General features: G+C 42.0%; 1 protein-coding gene across 1 annotated transcript in view; it reads right to left on the bottom strand.

The window, feature by feature from the left end:
- The window catches only part of UBL3 (ubiquitin like 3), a 44,264-nt gene that overhangs the window by 8,416 nt on the left and 17,975 nt on the right, over window positions 1-17,873 (bottom strand). The window contains exon 2 of the mRNA XM_077341805.1: window positions 3,511-3,619. Within this exon, the coding sequence (XP_077197920.1) occupies window positions 3,511-3,619 (109 nt within the window). The remainder of the gene's footprint in view (window positions 1-3,510; window positions 3,620-17,873) is intronic.

Below are 17,873 nucleotides of genomic sequence, written 5' to 3' on the forward strand. Positions count from 1 at the left end.
TCCTCTCCTTAGTTACTTCGGCATCTCTTCATTGGAAAGGTACTCAAACCCTTTCATCTTCGTTGTTGCCCCTCCTATATACTTTTCCCAGCTCTGCAATGTACTTTTTGAGGTATAGTGACCAGAACGTGGTATTGCAAATGAAGCCACACCATATAACAGTCACTTCCAGGTTAGACGTCTGTAACTTGCTCTATGTGGGCCCTCCCTTGGCTTTGATCCGGAAATTACAGTCGGTACAAAATGCGGCTACAAGGGTCCTTACTAGAACATCCTGGAGGGCCCACATTCAGCCGGTGCTGCAACATCTGCACAGATTATCAGTCTGTTTCCGGATCAAGTTCAAGGTATTGGTTCTAACCTTTAAGGCCATATGCAGCCTGGGTCCTACTTATCTGCAGGACCGCTTATCTGTTTATGCTCCCTGCAGGGCTCTTCGCTCTGTGGGTATGAATCTACTGGTAATCCGGGCCCCTGGGATATCTTCCTGGCCTCGACCAGGGCCACGGCCTTTTCAGTCCTGGCCCCAACCTGGTGGAATGAGCTCCTAGAAGAGCTAAGGGCCATGCCAGAATTGTCAGCTTTCCACAGGGCCTGCAAGACATAGCTCTTCCACCAGGCGTATGGTTGGGGCCAGGGCAGGGTCTTGGAGTTACCATTGGAGGATTCCTTGATATGTGCTAGATCAGAACCCTTGCTCCCACTGGAAGAACTTCTTTGACCCAGCCGCTGAATTGAGGAGGGGGCGGAGACTAGAATCTTTATTGATCGCCAGCTAATTACTGTGTTCAGTAGTATTTTAGGGGGGGGGGTATTGTGTTTTTATTGTCTTTGTAAACTGCCACTAGAGAGTGGGGGGATATATAAATTTAAAAATAAAGGAGCTACAGCAATAAACCAAACTTCAAAGGCAGGCTATTTTGATTGCTACAAGGACAGGCACCAAACTACAAACATCTACATTAATCAAGGCAGAAACAGGGGGGTTCTGAGAGCATCCAATCTCCCAGGGGGGGGGACCTGTTTTGAGCCTTGGGCCCAGTTACCAGAATTTGGGGGAAGCACTGTATATAAAACAAAGGTTGTGATAAGGAGTATCCTGAAGTCAAGCAAAAATAGCTGGTTCATCCTCCCTCAGTGAAAAAAAAATTCTTCTGCATCATGACTATATACTAATGTAGTTTTAGACTATATTCAGTACAAATCATTTTTTAAATATATTTCTAATATGTTTAGCCAAGGAATTTATTTGGGGTTCCATCCCATATACCGAATTGCAATGTTTCATTTGGTCCTCAGTGTTGCTGCAAAATCCTGCCTAATCATTGCTCTCTGCTTAGACTCCCCCCTCCCCCCAAAATGAGTTTTGCTAATGCTAATCTGGCTATCTTGAGGTGTAAGGGCCTCGGATCCCTTAAGTTGAACTGATATTATGCATGCAAGGGAACTGAGGAGTGGATTCATCATAATCGGGTGCTGAAAGAAATTTTATTTAGATATTTCTCTCCAGTGGGGAGCCAAAGCAGTTTACATCATTTCTCATCTACTCCATTCTATCCTCACAACAATTCTGTGAGGCAGGTTTGAGAGACTAGCTAGCTTAAGGTCACCCAGCAAGCTTTTAGGACAACGTGGGGGAATCCAAATTCTTGGCTGACACACTAACAAATATACCAGAATGCCTCTTCAAAGAAAGGACAAATAATGGCAGGGAAATACTATCTCAGTGAAATATATTAGCTTGGGAGTCAATGGGAATTTATATGTTGCAATAAACAGCAATTTTTCTTATGACCTACAAGGAGGTCATGCTTATTGCAGTTCTGCAGAAATACAACCTGCTACCTAAGTGAACTATGTTCTGATGCTGTACAGTATGAAAGCATTAGCTCATCGCCCTTCTGTTAAAATAAATCAACCATGACTTCCAACTACATCGGAACAAGTATAAACTGAAACGTTCATACATGGCAATAAGGGCAGGGGGGGATAGAGAACAAAACCAGCAAAATTTCACACTGTAAAGCATTTATACAGTCTTGAGCTTGCTGGAAATCCATTTCTGAACAGCACTACAAGCCATGTGCATGCATGTAAGTAGAGAAAGCATAGAAGGCAAGCCTTTTAATTACAGCCACTGAGGACTTTACATGTCACAGCGTACAAATGCAGAAGATGGTACAAGGAGCAGAATCAGCATTCTAATGGGATGGGAAAGTGTCCATGCAAGACACAGAAGATTACATTCTTGTATTCCAATTTTCTGTAATCTAGAGCTATAATGCAGACCAGAGCAGGATGTAACTTGGGTTGTGCTATCTCATTAAAGCATCCCTTCCTTGAATGTGAATTTTCCCTACTGACCTGAATTACAGTTATTGGTTAAAGTGGCACAGCTGTTAAATTATCATTAATCCAGGTTTCACTGTCAAATTGTAGTAGAACCGTGATACTCAGTGGCTTGGGAGCCACACATGTGGTTTGTAGACGCGCCACCTATGGTTCTTCCAAGCACCATTACCCAACAGGGCACCAGTTTCAGAAAAGTGGGTACGGCTATGGCCTGGCGGGGGTTGTGATTGGCTAGTGGTTGCCACGTAGCACAGAGAGGGGTTTTAACCACCCTATTTCTTATGGTGATAGAATTCAATTTGAATGTTACTTTTAACTTAAAGATCTGGAGGTTGTGCTACATCAGTAGAAACAGCAACAACAGGGTTTTCAAAAGAAATCATTACTCTGTGCAATCTCCCAATGATGTCAGGGATTTAGGCATACACATTACAGGCAAAGGCTTGAATTCTGTCTGTACCTTTGCTCCATGTGTGTTTACCTTCAGGCACTGAAGAGGCAGTTCCCACTGCTGAGATAAGAGTCTTCTTATACTTGACACTTTTTAAAAAACACAGGGATTGCACAAAAGGAAGTAGGGGAAGCAAACCTTTGCCATGACTAGACAAAAGCATGTGTAACTGTATAACAGCCTATGGATGTCAACCTGTGCAACAATGCCAGATTTATGTTCAGATTCTGTTTTGAGGCATATGTGCACTTTCACCACTCTCTGGCAGCCAAATTGAGTTGGAAAGTCCCAGTTGTCACAAAGCAGTGCTACTTCCAGGGAGAAAGCATTATGTGGTTTTTCCAACTCCCTCTATCCCTTCGAACTGCCTCGCATTCATTTTTCACGCAGCTCATTTGTGCAAACATTAGTTGGTCACTAAACACATACTTCCACAATAAGCTCCAACATTTACTCTAGAACTTTCCCATACTTCCCTCCAACCCCAATTCGGCCTACATTAGCAGGCCAATGATATTTGTTACTAGAAAAACTGGTAGAATACAGAAAATATGAGGCAAACCACCCAGAAGAGCAACACACTACCCTTCATATTTACCATTTCTAACTTTCTGCCTTGGGAAATACTCTCTCTTCTCTACCCTCCCACTGATAGTTTGAAAGTACTAACTGAACATTTAAAATAAATTTTAAAACATATTACTTACCCATTGGCCAGTTATCATATACATGTTTTGCGATGTCTGCTGCCGAATCATTTGGTGAGAATAAAAATTCTTTTGTTTTCCCACTTACCAAGATGAGGCGCAAATTTATCTGTAAAAGTAAATAGATAAGGAATGTGTCAAAATTGCAGAAATGTATACTGACAATTATGTCTAAAATGTGCATTATTTTACAACACTGGAACAATGAGGCAACTGCATTTAAAAATAGGTGTCTTGGTTGGTAGTTGTATAAACAATAAATAAAGTAAGTCAAAATAACTCTCTCAAGACATGAAGATAAAAGAATTCTCAACAACAGACAACAGCTAACAATGTTGGTGGCAATCTCATTCAGTGGCATGGGTGAGTTAGCAGAATCCCTGTGAGAGAATTGGATATACATATTGTACAGAGGCCTATCAATGGTTATTAGCCACAAAGTATAGATGGAACTATGTCTGAGGCAGCAATACTCTGTATTCTTAGTGCTTGGGGGGGGCAGTTGGGAGGGTGTCTGGAGTTCTGGTCCCACTGGTGGTCCTCTTGATGACACCTGCATTTTGGCCACTATATAACACTGAATATTGGATTATATGGGCCATTGCTCTGATCCAGCATGCTTTCTTTTATGTTCTTAAGTGGTGACCCTCACATTTCCAAGGACTCTGTCAGCATCCATAAGGCAGAGCAATCTGAAACTATCCAAAGGCACTTCTGACACCTAAGGTACTAGATCTGCCATCAGCTTGTCCTCCAAGTCAAAAAAGATTAGAGTGATTTTGTCAGCAAAGAGTCTTGAAAAAAATCATAGCTGGGGGCTAGATTGTCATTGCCTGAAGGGTCGGACTTAGCATTCTCACATCACAAATCATTTTGAACTGTTAAGCTGGATGAGATTTTGCTGATATAATGATGGCAGAGAAGAAAGTAGTCTTCTGCACTGGCATCATTGCCACCTCATAGGCCTGCAAATGAACTTTGCTCTGTCCGTTCATTCCAAGTCTTCCACTAATGTTGCCCTAGTTGTTTTCCAGCTTGCTTCGTATTGCTCAGCTCCCTATTTTAAAAAGGGGCTGAAGGCCTCAGAGTGTGAAAGAGAATACTAAAGAGCAACTGCTTATGGTTCCCGTCCATGTTCCTACAAGGGCCTCCACAGAGTCACTGGGGAGTCTCTCAAAAACCCACAGAGCCACCTGGAAATCCAGCAAGGTCCATTAACCTCCAAGGGCAGACCATCCAAATCTTGCAGGGAAGAGTCAGCAAGTTCAACTGTGCCTTCAGAATATAATCACCTGATACAACAAGTGCAAAGTGCTTGGTGCAGAAAAGAAGATACCCAGTATGTCTTTTTTCATGTATTGGACATGTATTGGACATTACAATCTGAAACTGATCCACGGTTGTCTTGATGACCATGGAATCCTGACCCTGACCCAACTAGGCTGCCTCAGCATGTATGCTGAAATATCTAAGGACAATCTTCCTTCTCAGCACCAAATCCATTGCTCAGCCAGAGATCCTACTCGTAAACAGACAACACACGACCAAGTTCCCTAATATGTCCCTGGCACCCAGCATAAGGTACACACAATCAAAGCTGGACTGTGTTTGCACCGGGTACCTAATGATGGAGAAATGCTACTCCACTGACCAATCCTCCCATTCATGTTGGTGAAGGGCTGTATATCTAGCTGGTTTGAGCCTTTTCAGAATGACCATATCAGAGCCATGCTATCAGGTCAACCTATTATTCACCCAAGATGTCAAATATTGTAGAGATATTATTTTTTACAGTCTTCACATTATACAATACCGCATCCAAATACAGCCACATAAGAGAGCTTCTGCACTTACATAGTACAGGATATGATGGAGATTAGACATGCAGCAAGCACCATTATGCCTTCCTGCATGTTTTCTGGCATAAATGTTCTCTCCCACTGCCATATCTTTCTACCACTTACACCATTTCAATAGAAGATGAAACAAAACATATGTTGGAAGCCAGCCAAGTCCAAGTTCCCTACTCAGTCCTGCACAACCACCACTTGCAATAGATGCCACATAGGATTATGCCAGCTCCAAGAGCCTCTGTTGGAGAGACAAGTCAAAGGTACCCTCCTCATACCCTCTAGTACTGCTTGAGGGCACCACCAACTGAGCCAGAAGGAGCTGGCTGTTAACTCAGCCTCTTCTCATTGACCAATTGCTGCAGATAGCAGCAGGAGGACTAGATGGGCAATCTTTCTCATTTTCCCCAAACTGCCAGGACACCAGTAGGCACTATTATCCTCAAGTTATCATCTTGCTCTCATACTTCTGACTCAAAACATCTTTCAAGAGCAATACAAAAGTGTTGATATTGCATAATAAAGCAGCACAGTTGGAAACCGACATATTTATTTAATATATGCTGATATTAAGAGCCTCTTGTGGCGCAGAGTGGTAAGGCAGCCATCTGAAAGCTTTGCTCATAAGGCTGGGAGTTCAATCCCAGCAGCCGGCTCAAGGTTGACTCAGCCTTCCATCCTTCCGAGGTCGGTAAAATGAGTACCCAGCTTGCTGGGGGGTAAACGGTAACGACTGGGGAAGGCACTGGCAAACCACCCCGTATTGAGTCTGCCATGAAAACGCTAGAGGGCGTCACCCCAAGGGTCAGACATGACTTGGTGCTTGCACAGGGGATACCTTTACCTTATGCTGATATTATTGCACAGATGGGTTAAGACACTTATTACCATCCTGCAATGAAGGATATTCTACAGACAAGTTATAAAGTAACCACACATTACCCAAAGGTTCTCCAAATCCAGCACTATGCACATATTTTCTGGGCATGAATATGGGTGGAGATGTGCACATAAAATATATACGATTGCAGTTAACAGACATAAGCATTAAATACAGTTTTCCCTAACTAGATCTGTTTTACATTTGAGTTTCTCTGATAATGAACTGATTAAGGGAGCCTTTCTTGGTAATATGACATTGGTGTGGGGGGATGGAGATTTTATAGATCTGTATAAAAATCTGACCTTTAAGGTCATTCACGATCTGGGTCCAGCGTTTCTGAGGGACCATTTAACTCCCTATGCCCCTTTCAGAGCTCTTTGATACGCAGATTCTAACAGGCTGGTGATCCCTGGCACATGTGAGATATGCCTAGCTTCAACCAGGACCAGGGCCTTTTTGGTCCTAGTCCTTACCTGGTAGAATGAGTTCCCAGAAGAGCTGAAGGCCTTGCCTGAGCTACCACAGTTCCACAGGACCTGCAAGACGGAGCTCTTCCACCAGGAGTTGGGTTGAGGCCAGATCTATAAGGCTGGAGGAGGGGGCTGTTTTTCCATACCCTACCTCAATGAAATACTTGCTGGAAGAGCTCCATTTGCAGGCTCTGCAGAACTGTAAAAGTTCCGTCAGGGTCCTCAGCTCTCCTGGGAGCTCATTCCACCAGGCAGGTGGAAAAAGCCAGGCAAATCTCACAAGTTATTTCCCCCCAAAAAACATATAGATCTTGTCACCTAAACATATTATTAACTACAATGCAGAGGAAACTACATATTTTGAGCCAATAGTTAAGATGACATTAGCACTGTTATTTGCATTCTCCCGCATCTTGAGATTTGCAGCAGCATGTTGAATAAAATACAGTTGTGAATACTTTTGCAATCAACACAAGCACAGCATGCCATTAGAAACCCTCACAAGCTGCAAAGATTAAAAAAAATAAACTTTGAGATGGATACATATGGTAGTGAACAAATCTCATTTTAAAGTCCCTTTATTTTATTTTTAGTTATATAATAAATATCTCCAACATAATAGGATATAAATAAATTATTTAACTCTATGACAAGCAGCTGTTTCTCTGCATTGAAAAACATCTACTTAAACATGTTAAGAATGTTGTGTCATGGTTCTGGACATATTTTGGAACCAAAATAAGAACTCCACTGGTTTACATTTTGCAACCTGAGTGGGCATATGAGACTCAAAAGCATTAGGGCAACCTCAAGAGTCTGTTCAAATTAACCACAGTTAATGAGGTGCTCATCAGGTTGTTCATTACTGGTTACTTTGTGTTCTTTGGGAATTTATGTCTAGGTGGATTTCTGAGATGCTGAACATGGTAACTGGAGCCCATTTTTGATAAATGACTGGCTTAAAAACAAAGCGCTCAGACCCCTGTATGATCGGGAGAAGGATGTTTGATTACCCACCCCCACCTCCTTTCCCAGCTCATTTCCCACCTCCAGAAAACACAAACAGGACTGGTTTTGCCTATCTGAGTTGTGAGAAGGCTGGACGTAGTAACTGAAGCCCCAAAATAAATTGTTTTGTAAATGTTTGGCTTAAAATCAAAGCACTCAGACCCGTGTATGATCGGGAGAAACTTCTTGATCACTCTTTCCCAGCTCATTCCCCACCTCCAGAAAACAGAAATGGGGTTGTGTTTTGCCTGCCTGATCCCAAAAAGACCATGGACACTTTCAAGAAGATTTTATTTTACCTTTGACAATGTAGCTTTACAGTTGTGTTGCAATGTGAACTGCACTATTTATAAAAAAATGACTTGGAGCAGGAAATGGAGAGGGGAGGGCAGGTGTGAGGACAGGATCATGCCTTTCCCCTCCATATGGGCTTGCCTCTGGTTGCTCTCTGGCAAATCCACTCATGCACATTCCTTGTGCGGAAACAGTCCTCATACTATAACCATGACATACCTTCCTGATACCTCAGTCACATTCCAGATAATACTCACTCTTCCAAAGAGATCAGCTGCATAAATAAGACACAGGTACATCATGTTGCATGTATTTATACTGACAGACTTCTCTGGAATCTATCAACAATACAGTCTCCATATATGTTAGATGACTGATATGTTTAGAACTATAAATTAGTTTCTCTAAGTAAAGTACATAAAAGACCCTGGTTTTCTGACACTCAACTCCCACTAACTCATGTAGCCTGATTTGTTCTGTAAGTCGCTTTCTATAGTAATATCCTCTTTGGTTTGGGATACTGCAAAGAGATTTGTGAAGGTCATTCTTATTTCCAACAGCAGCATCTGCTTGTAAAACTAGAACTGCAAATTTAATATTAGTAAGTAGCATAGTTTTGAAGTATGCATACTGTGGTAATGTAATACCCATGGGGACCATGGGGACAGCCAGTGGTTTTTATGCTGTCCAATTGGTTCTTCCACAAAGAAACCCCAAAGTTCTGGCTTTCTTTGTTTCATTAGAGCTCAAGGTGCTTCTTAAGAACCTAGGACTCATCTCCCTTGTACCTGCAGCGTGTCCATTCTGAAATAGTTTTTTATATCAGAGAAGGGACCTTGGCACACTACCTCCTAATGCACCCTTTCTCAACTTTTTTACTGTTGAGAAACCCCTAAAAGTTTCATCAGGCTTCTAGAAACCCCAGAAGTGGTGCGGTCATTCATTCATTTATTTATTTTATATACTGCCCTCCCCAAAGGCTCAGGGTGGTTCACGTAAAACAGAAACAGATAATTTAAGTTAACAATAATGAAGTGGTAATAACAAGCAACATGGAACAGTACAAAAATATGGAAAACATTAACTCATACTGATAGCCCAGTGGGTTGGGCAGAATTATGGTGGGTGCCATAGGAGGGCCCTTGGGAAGTGGTGGTTCAGGTTGACCTCAACCAAATGCCTGGTGGAGGAGCTCCCTTCTGCAGGCCCTGTGGAATTGTTCAAGTTTCGTCATGCAGAATATGGCTGGGAAGCATAGCTGTGTACATGCCTACCCAGAGCCCCTCATCTTTCCCGCCCCCCTCCAGGCCCATCATTGGACATTTGGAGGGGGGGGTCAACATGGTCATATCACCCAACAAATGTTTAATGATTTTTTTAAAATACATAAAAATTAACTCCCAAACATTCAGGAAAACCTTCCAGGGCTGTCATGAAACCCTAGTTGAGAAAGCCTATCCTAATGCTTTGAATGGTTCCAGTCCCTCAGGCCAGTCCTTACATAGTAGTGTCCACATCTTGGTCTCAAAATTATAGAAGTCGCCACAGTCAAAATTATTGTGGGGACCCTTACAATAATGGAAAGAGTTTTCTGATAATTACTTTTATAGGTTGGAAACTGCTTCTCAATCTGTTTTCTAAATCTGTAGCAAAAATGACAATTATTTCTGGGAAATAAATTAAGGCTGCTTACTACCTTTAACTAACTGAAAGAACTAGAAATGTAGAAGTTGAGTTCCACTTAAGATTTGCTGAGACAGGAGCTTTGCCTCTCTTCTCCCATGATGCTGTTGTTGGAGGAAAGAATGGACCCCCCCCCCCATTAGAGAAGTTATACATGGCAGTATAACAGTCCTTATTTAAATTTCTGGGAATTATGTGTATTATTAGCAACTCCACCCTGTTTCTCTGAGGGATTCTCTGAGCTGTATACATGCCCATCCAGGGCCCCTTCCCTTCCCACCCCCTCCAGGCTCATCACTGGCCATTCTGGGAAGAGTTGGTGGCTTGATATGACTACATACGGTAATAATACCCGCGAAATGTTCAACAAATTGTAAATATATTTAAAAACTAGCAAGAAAGTCCGCTACAGCCTTAAATGCAGTGGGCACTTAATGGGGCAGTGGGTGTGTGGGGGGGAGGCAGCAGGTGTGGGAAGAGGCAGCTCTGGCAAGGCGCAGAGCAGCCTCCCTGGCCCTCTCTCACCTTCCGCAGCCAAGGCTACGGGGCAAGCATGTGGCGGCCTTAGGGTTGGCACTCCTTGGTGTTGCAGCCGTCACTGCCTCCCATGCCACTAAAGGCTCCGGCAGCGCCTCACCATCTCTGCCACCAGCTGGTAGCCCACGCCACCTTGCAGCCTCCGCTGCAGCCTTGCAGCCTCTGGCAGCCCTGCCTCACCACTGCTGCTGCCTCGTAGCCTCAGCCGCCACCTCAGAGGCTCCAGCGCCACCGCCTTGCAGCCTCCATTGTTGCCTCGGGAGTAGCGGGCCAGTCTGGGCTCGGCAGCTGTTGAGGAGTGTGTGGCTATGAGGCAACATGCACCCAGATTGGCCCGTGGAGCGGAAGTGGTGTCTGGACAGGGCCTGGACACTGCTCCACCCATAGTGGCTCTTCTCAATTATACAGAAGAGCCACTATGTTTAATTGTGATGATTGATATTATGATTAATAACCCCCCCCCCCAAAAATGTGGGAAACCCTTCTGGGGCTGTCAAGAAACCCCTGGGTTTCATGAAACCCTGGTTGAGAAAGCCTGATCTAGAGTCTCAGTGGCTTCTTGAACAAGGGAGCTACCTATGCAACATGGGTTAGGGACTGAAAGTAAATGAGAAGAGAGGCAGAATTAATGAATATAAATGTACATACACATAAGGAAGTCCAAGCACATCATATTCCAGCTTAGTGGAGTAAAAATTTGTTTAAACAGTCATTAAGTACACTGTGGCAAGAGGCCAAAATTTCAAACACAAGTAAACAAATAGAAATTACTAGGGGCAAGAAGTAATACCTAAGATTAAAAATATATTTTACATCTCTTATAGCTTTCATGCTCAACTTAATCATCTGTTTAAAGACTGCTGAGTTGATCAAACATGAATGAAGCTATATGTTTTCTCTTTAGTTTTAGTTAAATATAGCTCTTAGTAAACATTTAGTCACATGAAGCAGAGAAGATCAAGGGGAAGGATGCTGCCCATTTCCCTGGAGCAGAATTCCACATTAACAAATACTGAAACTGTTTTTTGTACAGTTGTATATGAAGCACTACCTTCAACCTGGTCTCAATGAATGGTGCACAAAACACCACAAAGCAGAACCAACAACCTATAAGTACAAAGATGATGTACTTGGTTATTTCTTTTTGCCATATACAAGCACAACTGAAATTGTAAAAGTTTTTCAGTTTTAACCTTGTATGTTTTTAAATCAATATTGTTACCTGCCCTGAGAGATGTGCAAGGATAGGATATAAATACAAATTATTATTATTATTATTATTATTATTATTATTATTATTATTATTATTACCATCATCATCATCATCATCATCATCATCATCTTTTCTATTTGGTGCCTCTTAATAATTGTGAAACAGCCTTGGGGGACGGACTGTCCGGCCTGTTGAGGGCCGATCAGGGTGCAGCCAGCTGCACCCTGATTGGCCCTGCCCCTACAGCTCCCACTCTCCCTCACCAAGCCTTCACCCCCTGCCTCACAGACATGCCTGGCTGCTACAGCCAGCCAGTCGGTGATTCCTCCACTACATTTGGAGGGCCCCAGGTAAGAGGCCTGGCCGGGGGGGGGGGAGCGCTTCCCAAGGCCTGCAAAGGCCTCGCACAGTCCCTGGGTGTGCTTTCAAGGCCTCTGGGAAGCCATCCGGCTAAGGGGGGTGGGGGGGAGAGGGAGTGTTTCCCAAAGGCCTGCAAAGGCCTCACTGGCGCCCTGTGACCCTTTCAAAGCCTGTTCTTACAAAAGGGCTTTGTCACTAGTTATTAAATATTTTACTAGTAACATTTTAATGAAACATAAAATTTCATCTTTAAAAGGGCTACAATTTAATCACCCAATGAGCTAACATGGTGTAGAGGTTAAGAATGTCCGCATCTAATCTGGAGAACGGGTCTGAGTCTTCACTCCTCCAAATGCAGCCAGCTGGGTGACCTTGGGCTAGTCACAGTTCTCTCACAGAGTTCTCAGCCACATCTAGCTCACAGAGTATCTGTTTTGGTGAGAGGAGGAAAAGACAATTGGAAGCTGCTTTGAGACTCCTTCAGATAGTGAAAAGCAGGGTAGAAAAACAAAATCTTCACAGTAAAATAGGGATCTAAACCTGAGGCGCCCACCATTGGCACTGACCACTTTGTGGTGGCTGAGCAGCTATCATGTCTTCAGGACACAGAAAGTAAAATTGGTCCTACTTAGAATACTGCTTTGAAAAATCCTGCTATAAGGAATTACACAAATAGGTTATATCACCATCCTAATAGGTGTAAAAAGGTAAAGGTAAAGGTATCCCCTGTGCAAGCACCGAGTCATGTCTGACCCTTGGGGTGACGCCCTCTAGCGTTTTCATGGCAGACTCAATACGGGGTGGTTTGCCAGTGCCTTCCCCAGTCATGACCGTTTACCCCCCAGCAAGCTGGGTACTCATTTTACCGACCTCGGGAGGATGGAAGGCTGAGTCAACCTTGAGCCGGCTGCTGGGATTGAACTCCCAGCCTTATGGGCAAAGCTTTCAGACGGCTGCAAGCCGTCTGAATAGGTGTACTTCACTTTATAATTTTATTTGGGGGAAATTAATAAAGAGTACACATTCAAATTTGGCACAAGTAGAATATGCAGAACCCTGCATATTCCAGAATCAAACAAATATTTAAAAACTTCAAAATAAAATCCTGCTGGTTAAAGTTTTATATAAACGGCTTCACCTGAAATTACTTTTCAGCATCTCCATAACATTTGTGGAGGGGGAGGAGAGATTTGGTAATATGAACACTTCCTCCCCTTCAGATTCTCATTGCAAATACCAATAGCAAATATTCTGGCAAATATTTAGTCTTTTGCAATAACATATTACTCCCAAACAATTCAGCCAACAGCAGTCTACATAAAACAGAACACTGTAAAACTTAGAAAACCCAAATCTGAGACATACAAAATTCAACAAAACTGCAAATAAACTTCTTTTTCCAATGGAAAAAAAATCTCTCACCACAGAGAAATATACAAATTTACAGCTATCCTTCACAAAGATCAGTCAACAATAGTCATGAGGTATGCATAGTAGCAGCTATAAATGGAGGGACACAGCGGAAAGGAGGCCATTCTTTCCAAAATTGTGAGTCTGTCAAATATTGCACAAAGATATAAAGAAGACCTGGGGCTTTTTTTTTTAAAGAAGAAGAGTGCATTTGTTAAACAAAGTAGCTATCAAGGAGCCTATTGTCTTGACCCCTACCCCCACCCCAAGGCTTATAGCAGCTATTCATTTGAACATGGTCAATTTGCATCAACCTGTGACAAGAGATGCTGTCACTTAGTGGTGCCACAAAAAGCTAAGAAATCTCCACTTAACACTTTGTCAACATGCAAGTCTGCAACACTAATGACAAGTGGTTTTCATGCAAATAGAACTGCATACAAACCGTTCAACTCTATGTAAGCAACCAGCAATTCTAAGAGCAAGGTTAGATCCAGACACCACAAAGGCAACATCTGCATGAATCCAGATTGCTCCTGGACTCATTTGCACTCGTGCCTTATTCATCAATCCTCCATTCTTCACAAAGAACACTAGTTAAACAGTAACTGCATTTACTAATGATATACAAATGAAGTCTTGTATGTTGAGCAAGCTACCCCCTCTTCCCTCAAACCCTGGGAATCAAACCCTGGTTTAGAAATCCAACTTGAGGCAAGGACACTGTATGTGTTGCCATTAGGTTGCTTTCAACTGATGCTGGTCTCCAGTTGCAGTTTGGGGATCCCCTGAAATTATAGCTCATCTCCAGTCTACAGAGATTAGTCATGGAGAAAACAGGTTCCTTGGAAGATGGAATTTATGGCACTGAGGTCCTTGTCATTCCCAGGCTCCAGCAAAATCTATGTATTTCCCAACCAGAACCTGGCATTCCTAACTCCCCACCCGGTCCCCTTCCATTAGTCAGGCAGAATCTGACAATCCTATTTCCAATTTATGGCTATCCTATACATTAGTGACCTTCAAAATATCCTCCCATTAACAGCCTTGCTCAGGTCTTGCAAACTGAAGGCTCTGACTTCCTTGATTGAGTCCATCCACCTTTTGTTTGGCCTTCCTCTTTTTCTCATATTACTGCCTTTTCCAATAGGTTTTGCCTTTTCATAATGTGGCCAAAGTATGATAGTTTCAGGTTAGTCATTTTAACTTCTAAGGAGAGTGTGTGCTTGACTTGATCTACAGTCCACTTACTTGTCCTCTGAACAGCCCATTTTATCCACAAAACTCCATGATATTCATAAAACTCCAACAGCACATTTAAAATTAATCTACTTTCTTCCTACCAGCTTTCTTCATTGTCCATACCTGTATCTAGTAACAGGGAATACTGTGGTATATGGGAGAGGAAACTAACCCTGGTTAAACTTCATGCTTGCATTATGAACTTATGTTGTAACTGGCAGAGGGGGAGGGAGCAAAGAGGAGGAAGGGGCCTCAACAAAATGGGCTCCACCCATAATGGCTAAATCAGTGCCCAGAAACAGCCTAGGAGTTAACAAAATGTCATTGTAACAAGTCAACTGAACAGTAGATGAATTAAAGTAACATCATGCAGTATCAGTGACTCAAAAAGAATAATCATAACAATTACTTGGAGGGCAAAGGAACTACAGTTGAATACATGATTAAATTTGCACTAGTATATTGAAAGTGCCAGGTGTTCTGGAAAGACTCAATTTCAATTCTGGATAACCCAGAACATTGCTCAGCATTTTAAATTAAAATACTTCTTCCTATTTGAAATTCAGGTGGGTTAAGGGGTTTAAGGGCCCATAATACCACAATCTTCTTTGACAACAATAAAATTGAAATGACTGCATCAAGACTGCAAATACATCACAATGAATGTTTTACATGCAGCCGTATTCTTGGAGATCCAGGAAACGAAGCATGTGATACGCCCATGAGCTGTGGTTTTCATTATGAATGCCTCGATGCTACAGAGACACTACAATCATTCTTTATACAGGGGCCAAAGAAAGGATGGATCTCAACTGATAATCAGCAGCCCAGAGGGAGCAAATGTCAGGTCTGCCTCTGGAGTTTCATATTCACACTTCATAAATTCATGCATTTCACCAAATTGGTTTTATTAGTAGTGAAGTAAAACATTGTAAAGTATGCTTTTAAAGTTGGCATTAAAATATTTACATGACATTCACTTAGGATACATGTGTAAAACTCTAACATCAAGGTAAAGGTAAAGGTATCCCTTGTGCAAGCACCGGGTCATGTCTGACCCTTGGGGTGACGCCCTCCAGCGTTTTCATGGCAGACTCAATACGGGGTGGTTTGCCAGTGCCTTCCCCAAAGACCCCAACGATTCAGCCCTAGATGGAGTATATGTATACCTATCTGAAGTTAAGATGACAGCTCCCTGGTTGTACCACGTTACAATCCAAACAAGTCCAATATTTAGTAGCTTTCTATCTAGAACAGCTTTTCCAGATAATAGGCATTACAAGGAGGAAAATGTTCCTGCTATCATGAACAAGTTCTTTAAAAAAAATAACAGGTACATGAGCCTACTCCAAGATCAAGATGGTCTCAGAGAGTGCGATTCCATTAATCTTCTGCAAACTGTAGATTTCACATACTGCCAGAATATGAACAGACCCCCTCCACAAAATTTAACTTCATATTTTAAAAAGTTTGATAACAACGAAGACTCAAAATATTAACAATACAGTTTCTTCCTTATCGCAATCTACCAATATGTCTAATATCTGCCTCAGAAGTAACATTTAGAATGTAATTAGTTCTTGATGCATATATTGAATCAGCCAAATGTCTTCACCTTCCTCCCTAAATGCGTCAGTAAAATCACTCAGGGGCTATTTACATTGCAGAGGAAGAGACTTATTAAGACTATCTACTGCAATTCCTTTCAGACCACAGCAGCTTTAAGCAATGTAAGAGACATAAAAAAATGCACTGCAACTGGAGGCAAATCCCAGACCACGCCTACTCATTTCTCAATTCATGGATCACATAATATGGTAATTTATTTCTAAACAAACTATTATTCACAGGTCAAGAGATTGAACTAGTGTAGGACACTGGACAAAGCTATAACGTCTGTATATTTCCAGTGCTTAGAGACGCAATTAAAATACTCTTGGGATAGAATGTCATTACAACTAGTAAACTAATTTTGCATCTTACTAGTATGAAAGTTGGATCAGACAATCCACTATCCCTGGAGAAGTTCAAGGTTATCAGAAGCAGATAGTGATGAGAAAGCCAGCACAAACTCAGACTTAATCTTAAAACAGAATTATCTAGAGCATTTTCACTATTTATTTATCAACAGAGTATGACCAACTAAAACTGCAGGTGACCATTGTGTTAGGAAAGGCATGTGTGCGTGCTGCATCATATAACATGTGCCAGAAGCAAAACATTACTCTATTTAAAGGTCAGAGGGTAATTCTGTTCTCTGTTTACCAAAGGAAGTTACAGCAACTGTGAATATGGGGAAGAGACATTACAGTAAGAACTACAAACTGGGCTGGACTTCCCACCACCTTGCTTGACATCCACGGACAGCAGATACCACAGTTGTGTAGTATGAGGGGGCAGGGAAGGAACAGAGTCATCCACCACATATTCTATACTCTTCAAAAAGAATATGCCAGTGGTCCCACTTTAGGCTGCATTTATGAAGATGTAGTGCATGATTCTGGAGACTGCCATTTCAATGTCTGGCACAATAATGTTTATTTATTTATTTGATTTATATACCGCCCTCAAGTTTTATACCGGATGCCTTTCATGCCTTGGCCCCACCTTTTTCAAGGACCACATATGTCCATGCACCAAGCTGCCACCAACCAGTTGTTCTTCCACTTGACATCAACTATGCTTTCTCTACTCCGGCTCCCACTGGAAACAAGTTCTCCAAAGTGGTAAGGGGAAGCATCATTTTGAGAATTTTTCAGGAGATAAAGAACATCTTATTTGCCAGTTTTTAAAGAGGCTGGGGGGATGTCATCTGAATGTTTTATATATTTTTATATTTTACAATGTGATATTTTAAACTGCAATCTGGGAAGTTGCCCTGAGGCAACCAGAAAAACAGGATATAATATTGAAATAATTTTCCAACAGCTGTTTCTAAGTTTTCTCCAGAAAGTTTTAGAAGAAAAAGACACTATGAACTATTCATATTAAATTTCTGAGTTGAAAGTATTGCAATTGTGTTTACCTTCTGTGTACCAATCCACCCCCCTGCAAAACAAAAAACACTTGGGTATGCTGTATAGCTTTCTCCAAGGATTGATTTGAGGTATATATACAGTACAAAAAAGCATTTTGGTTGAAATAAGAAACAAGGAAAATAAACGAATGTTGGAGAAAATAAATTTTCCAGTGTTAGAAACAGGGTTACTGCAGGGTATATGAAATTTTGCTTCCTCAGTAAAAAAGAAAAGGAGTCTAAGTGGCATGAGTAACTGAATGCACAGTGAGAATTCACATCTAAAAAGTGGGCTCTGGTCCATGAAAACTTACACTGAAATTCTGTTAGTCTTTAAGGCAGCCTTTTTCAACCTTTTGACTGTGGAGGAGACTCTAAAATAATTTTTCAGAAGAGC

This window comes from Paroedura picta, chromosome 6, assembly GCF_049243985.1.
Source record: "Paroedura picta isolate Pp20150507F chromosome 6, Ppicta_v3.0, whole genome shotgun sequence".
In the NCBI taxonomy this organism is placed as follows: Eukaryota; Metazoa; Chordata; class Lepidosauria; order Squamata; family Gekkonidae; genus Paroedura; species Paroedura picta.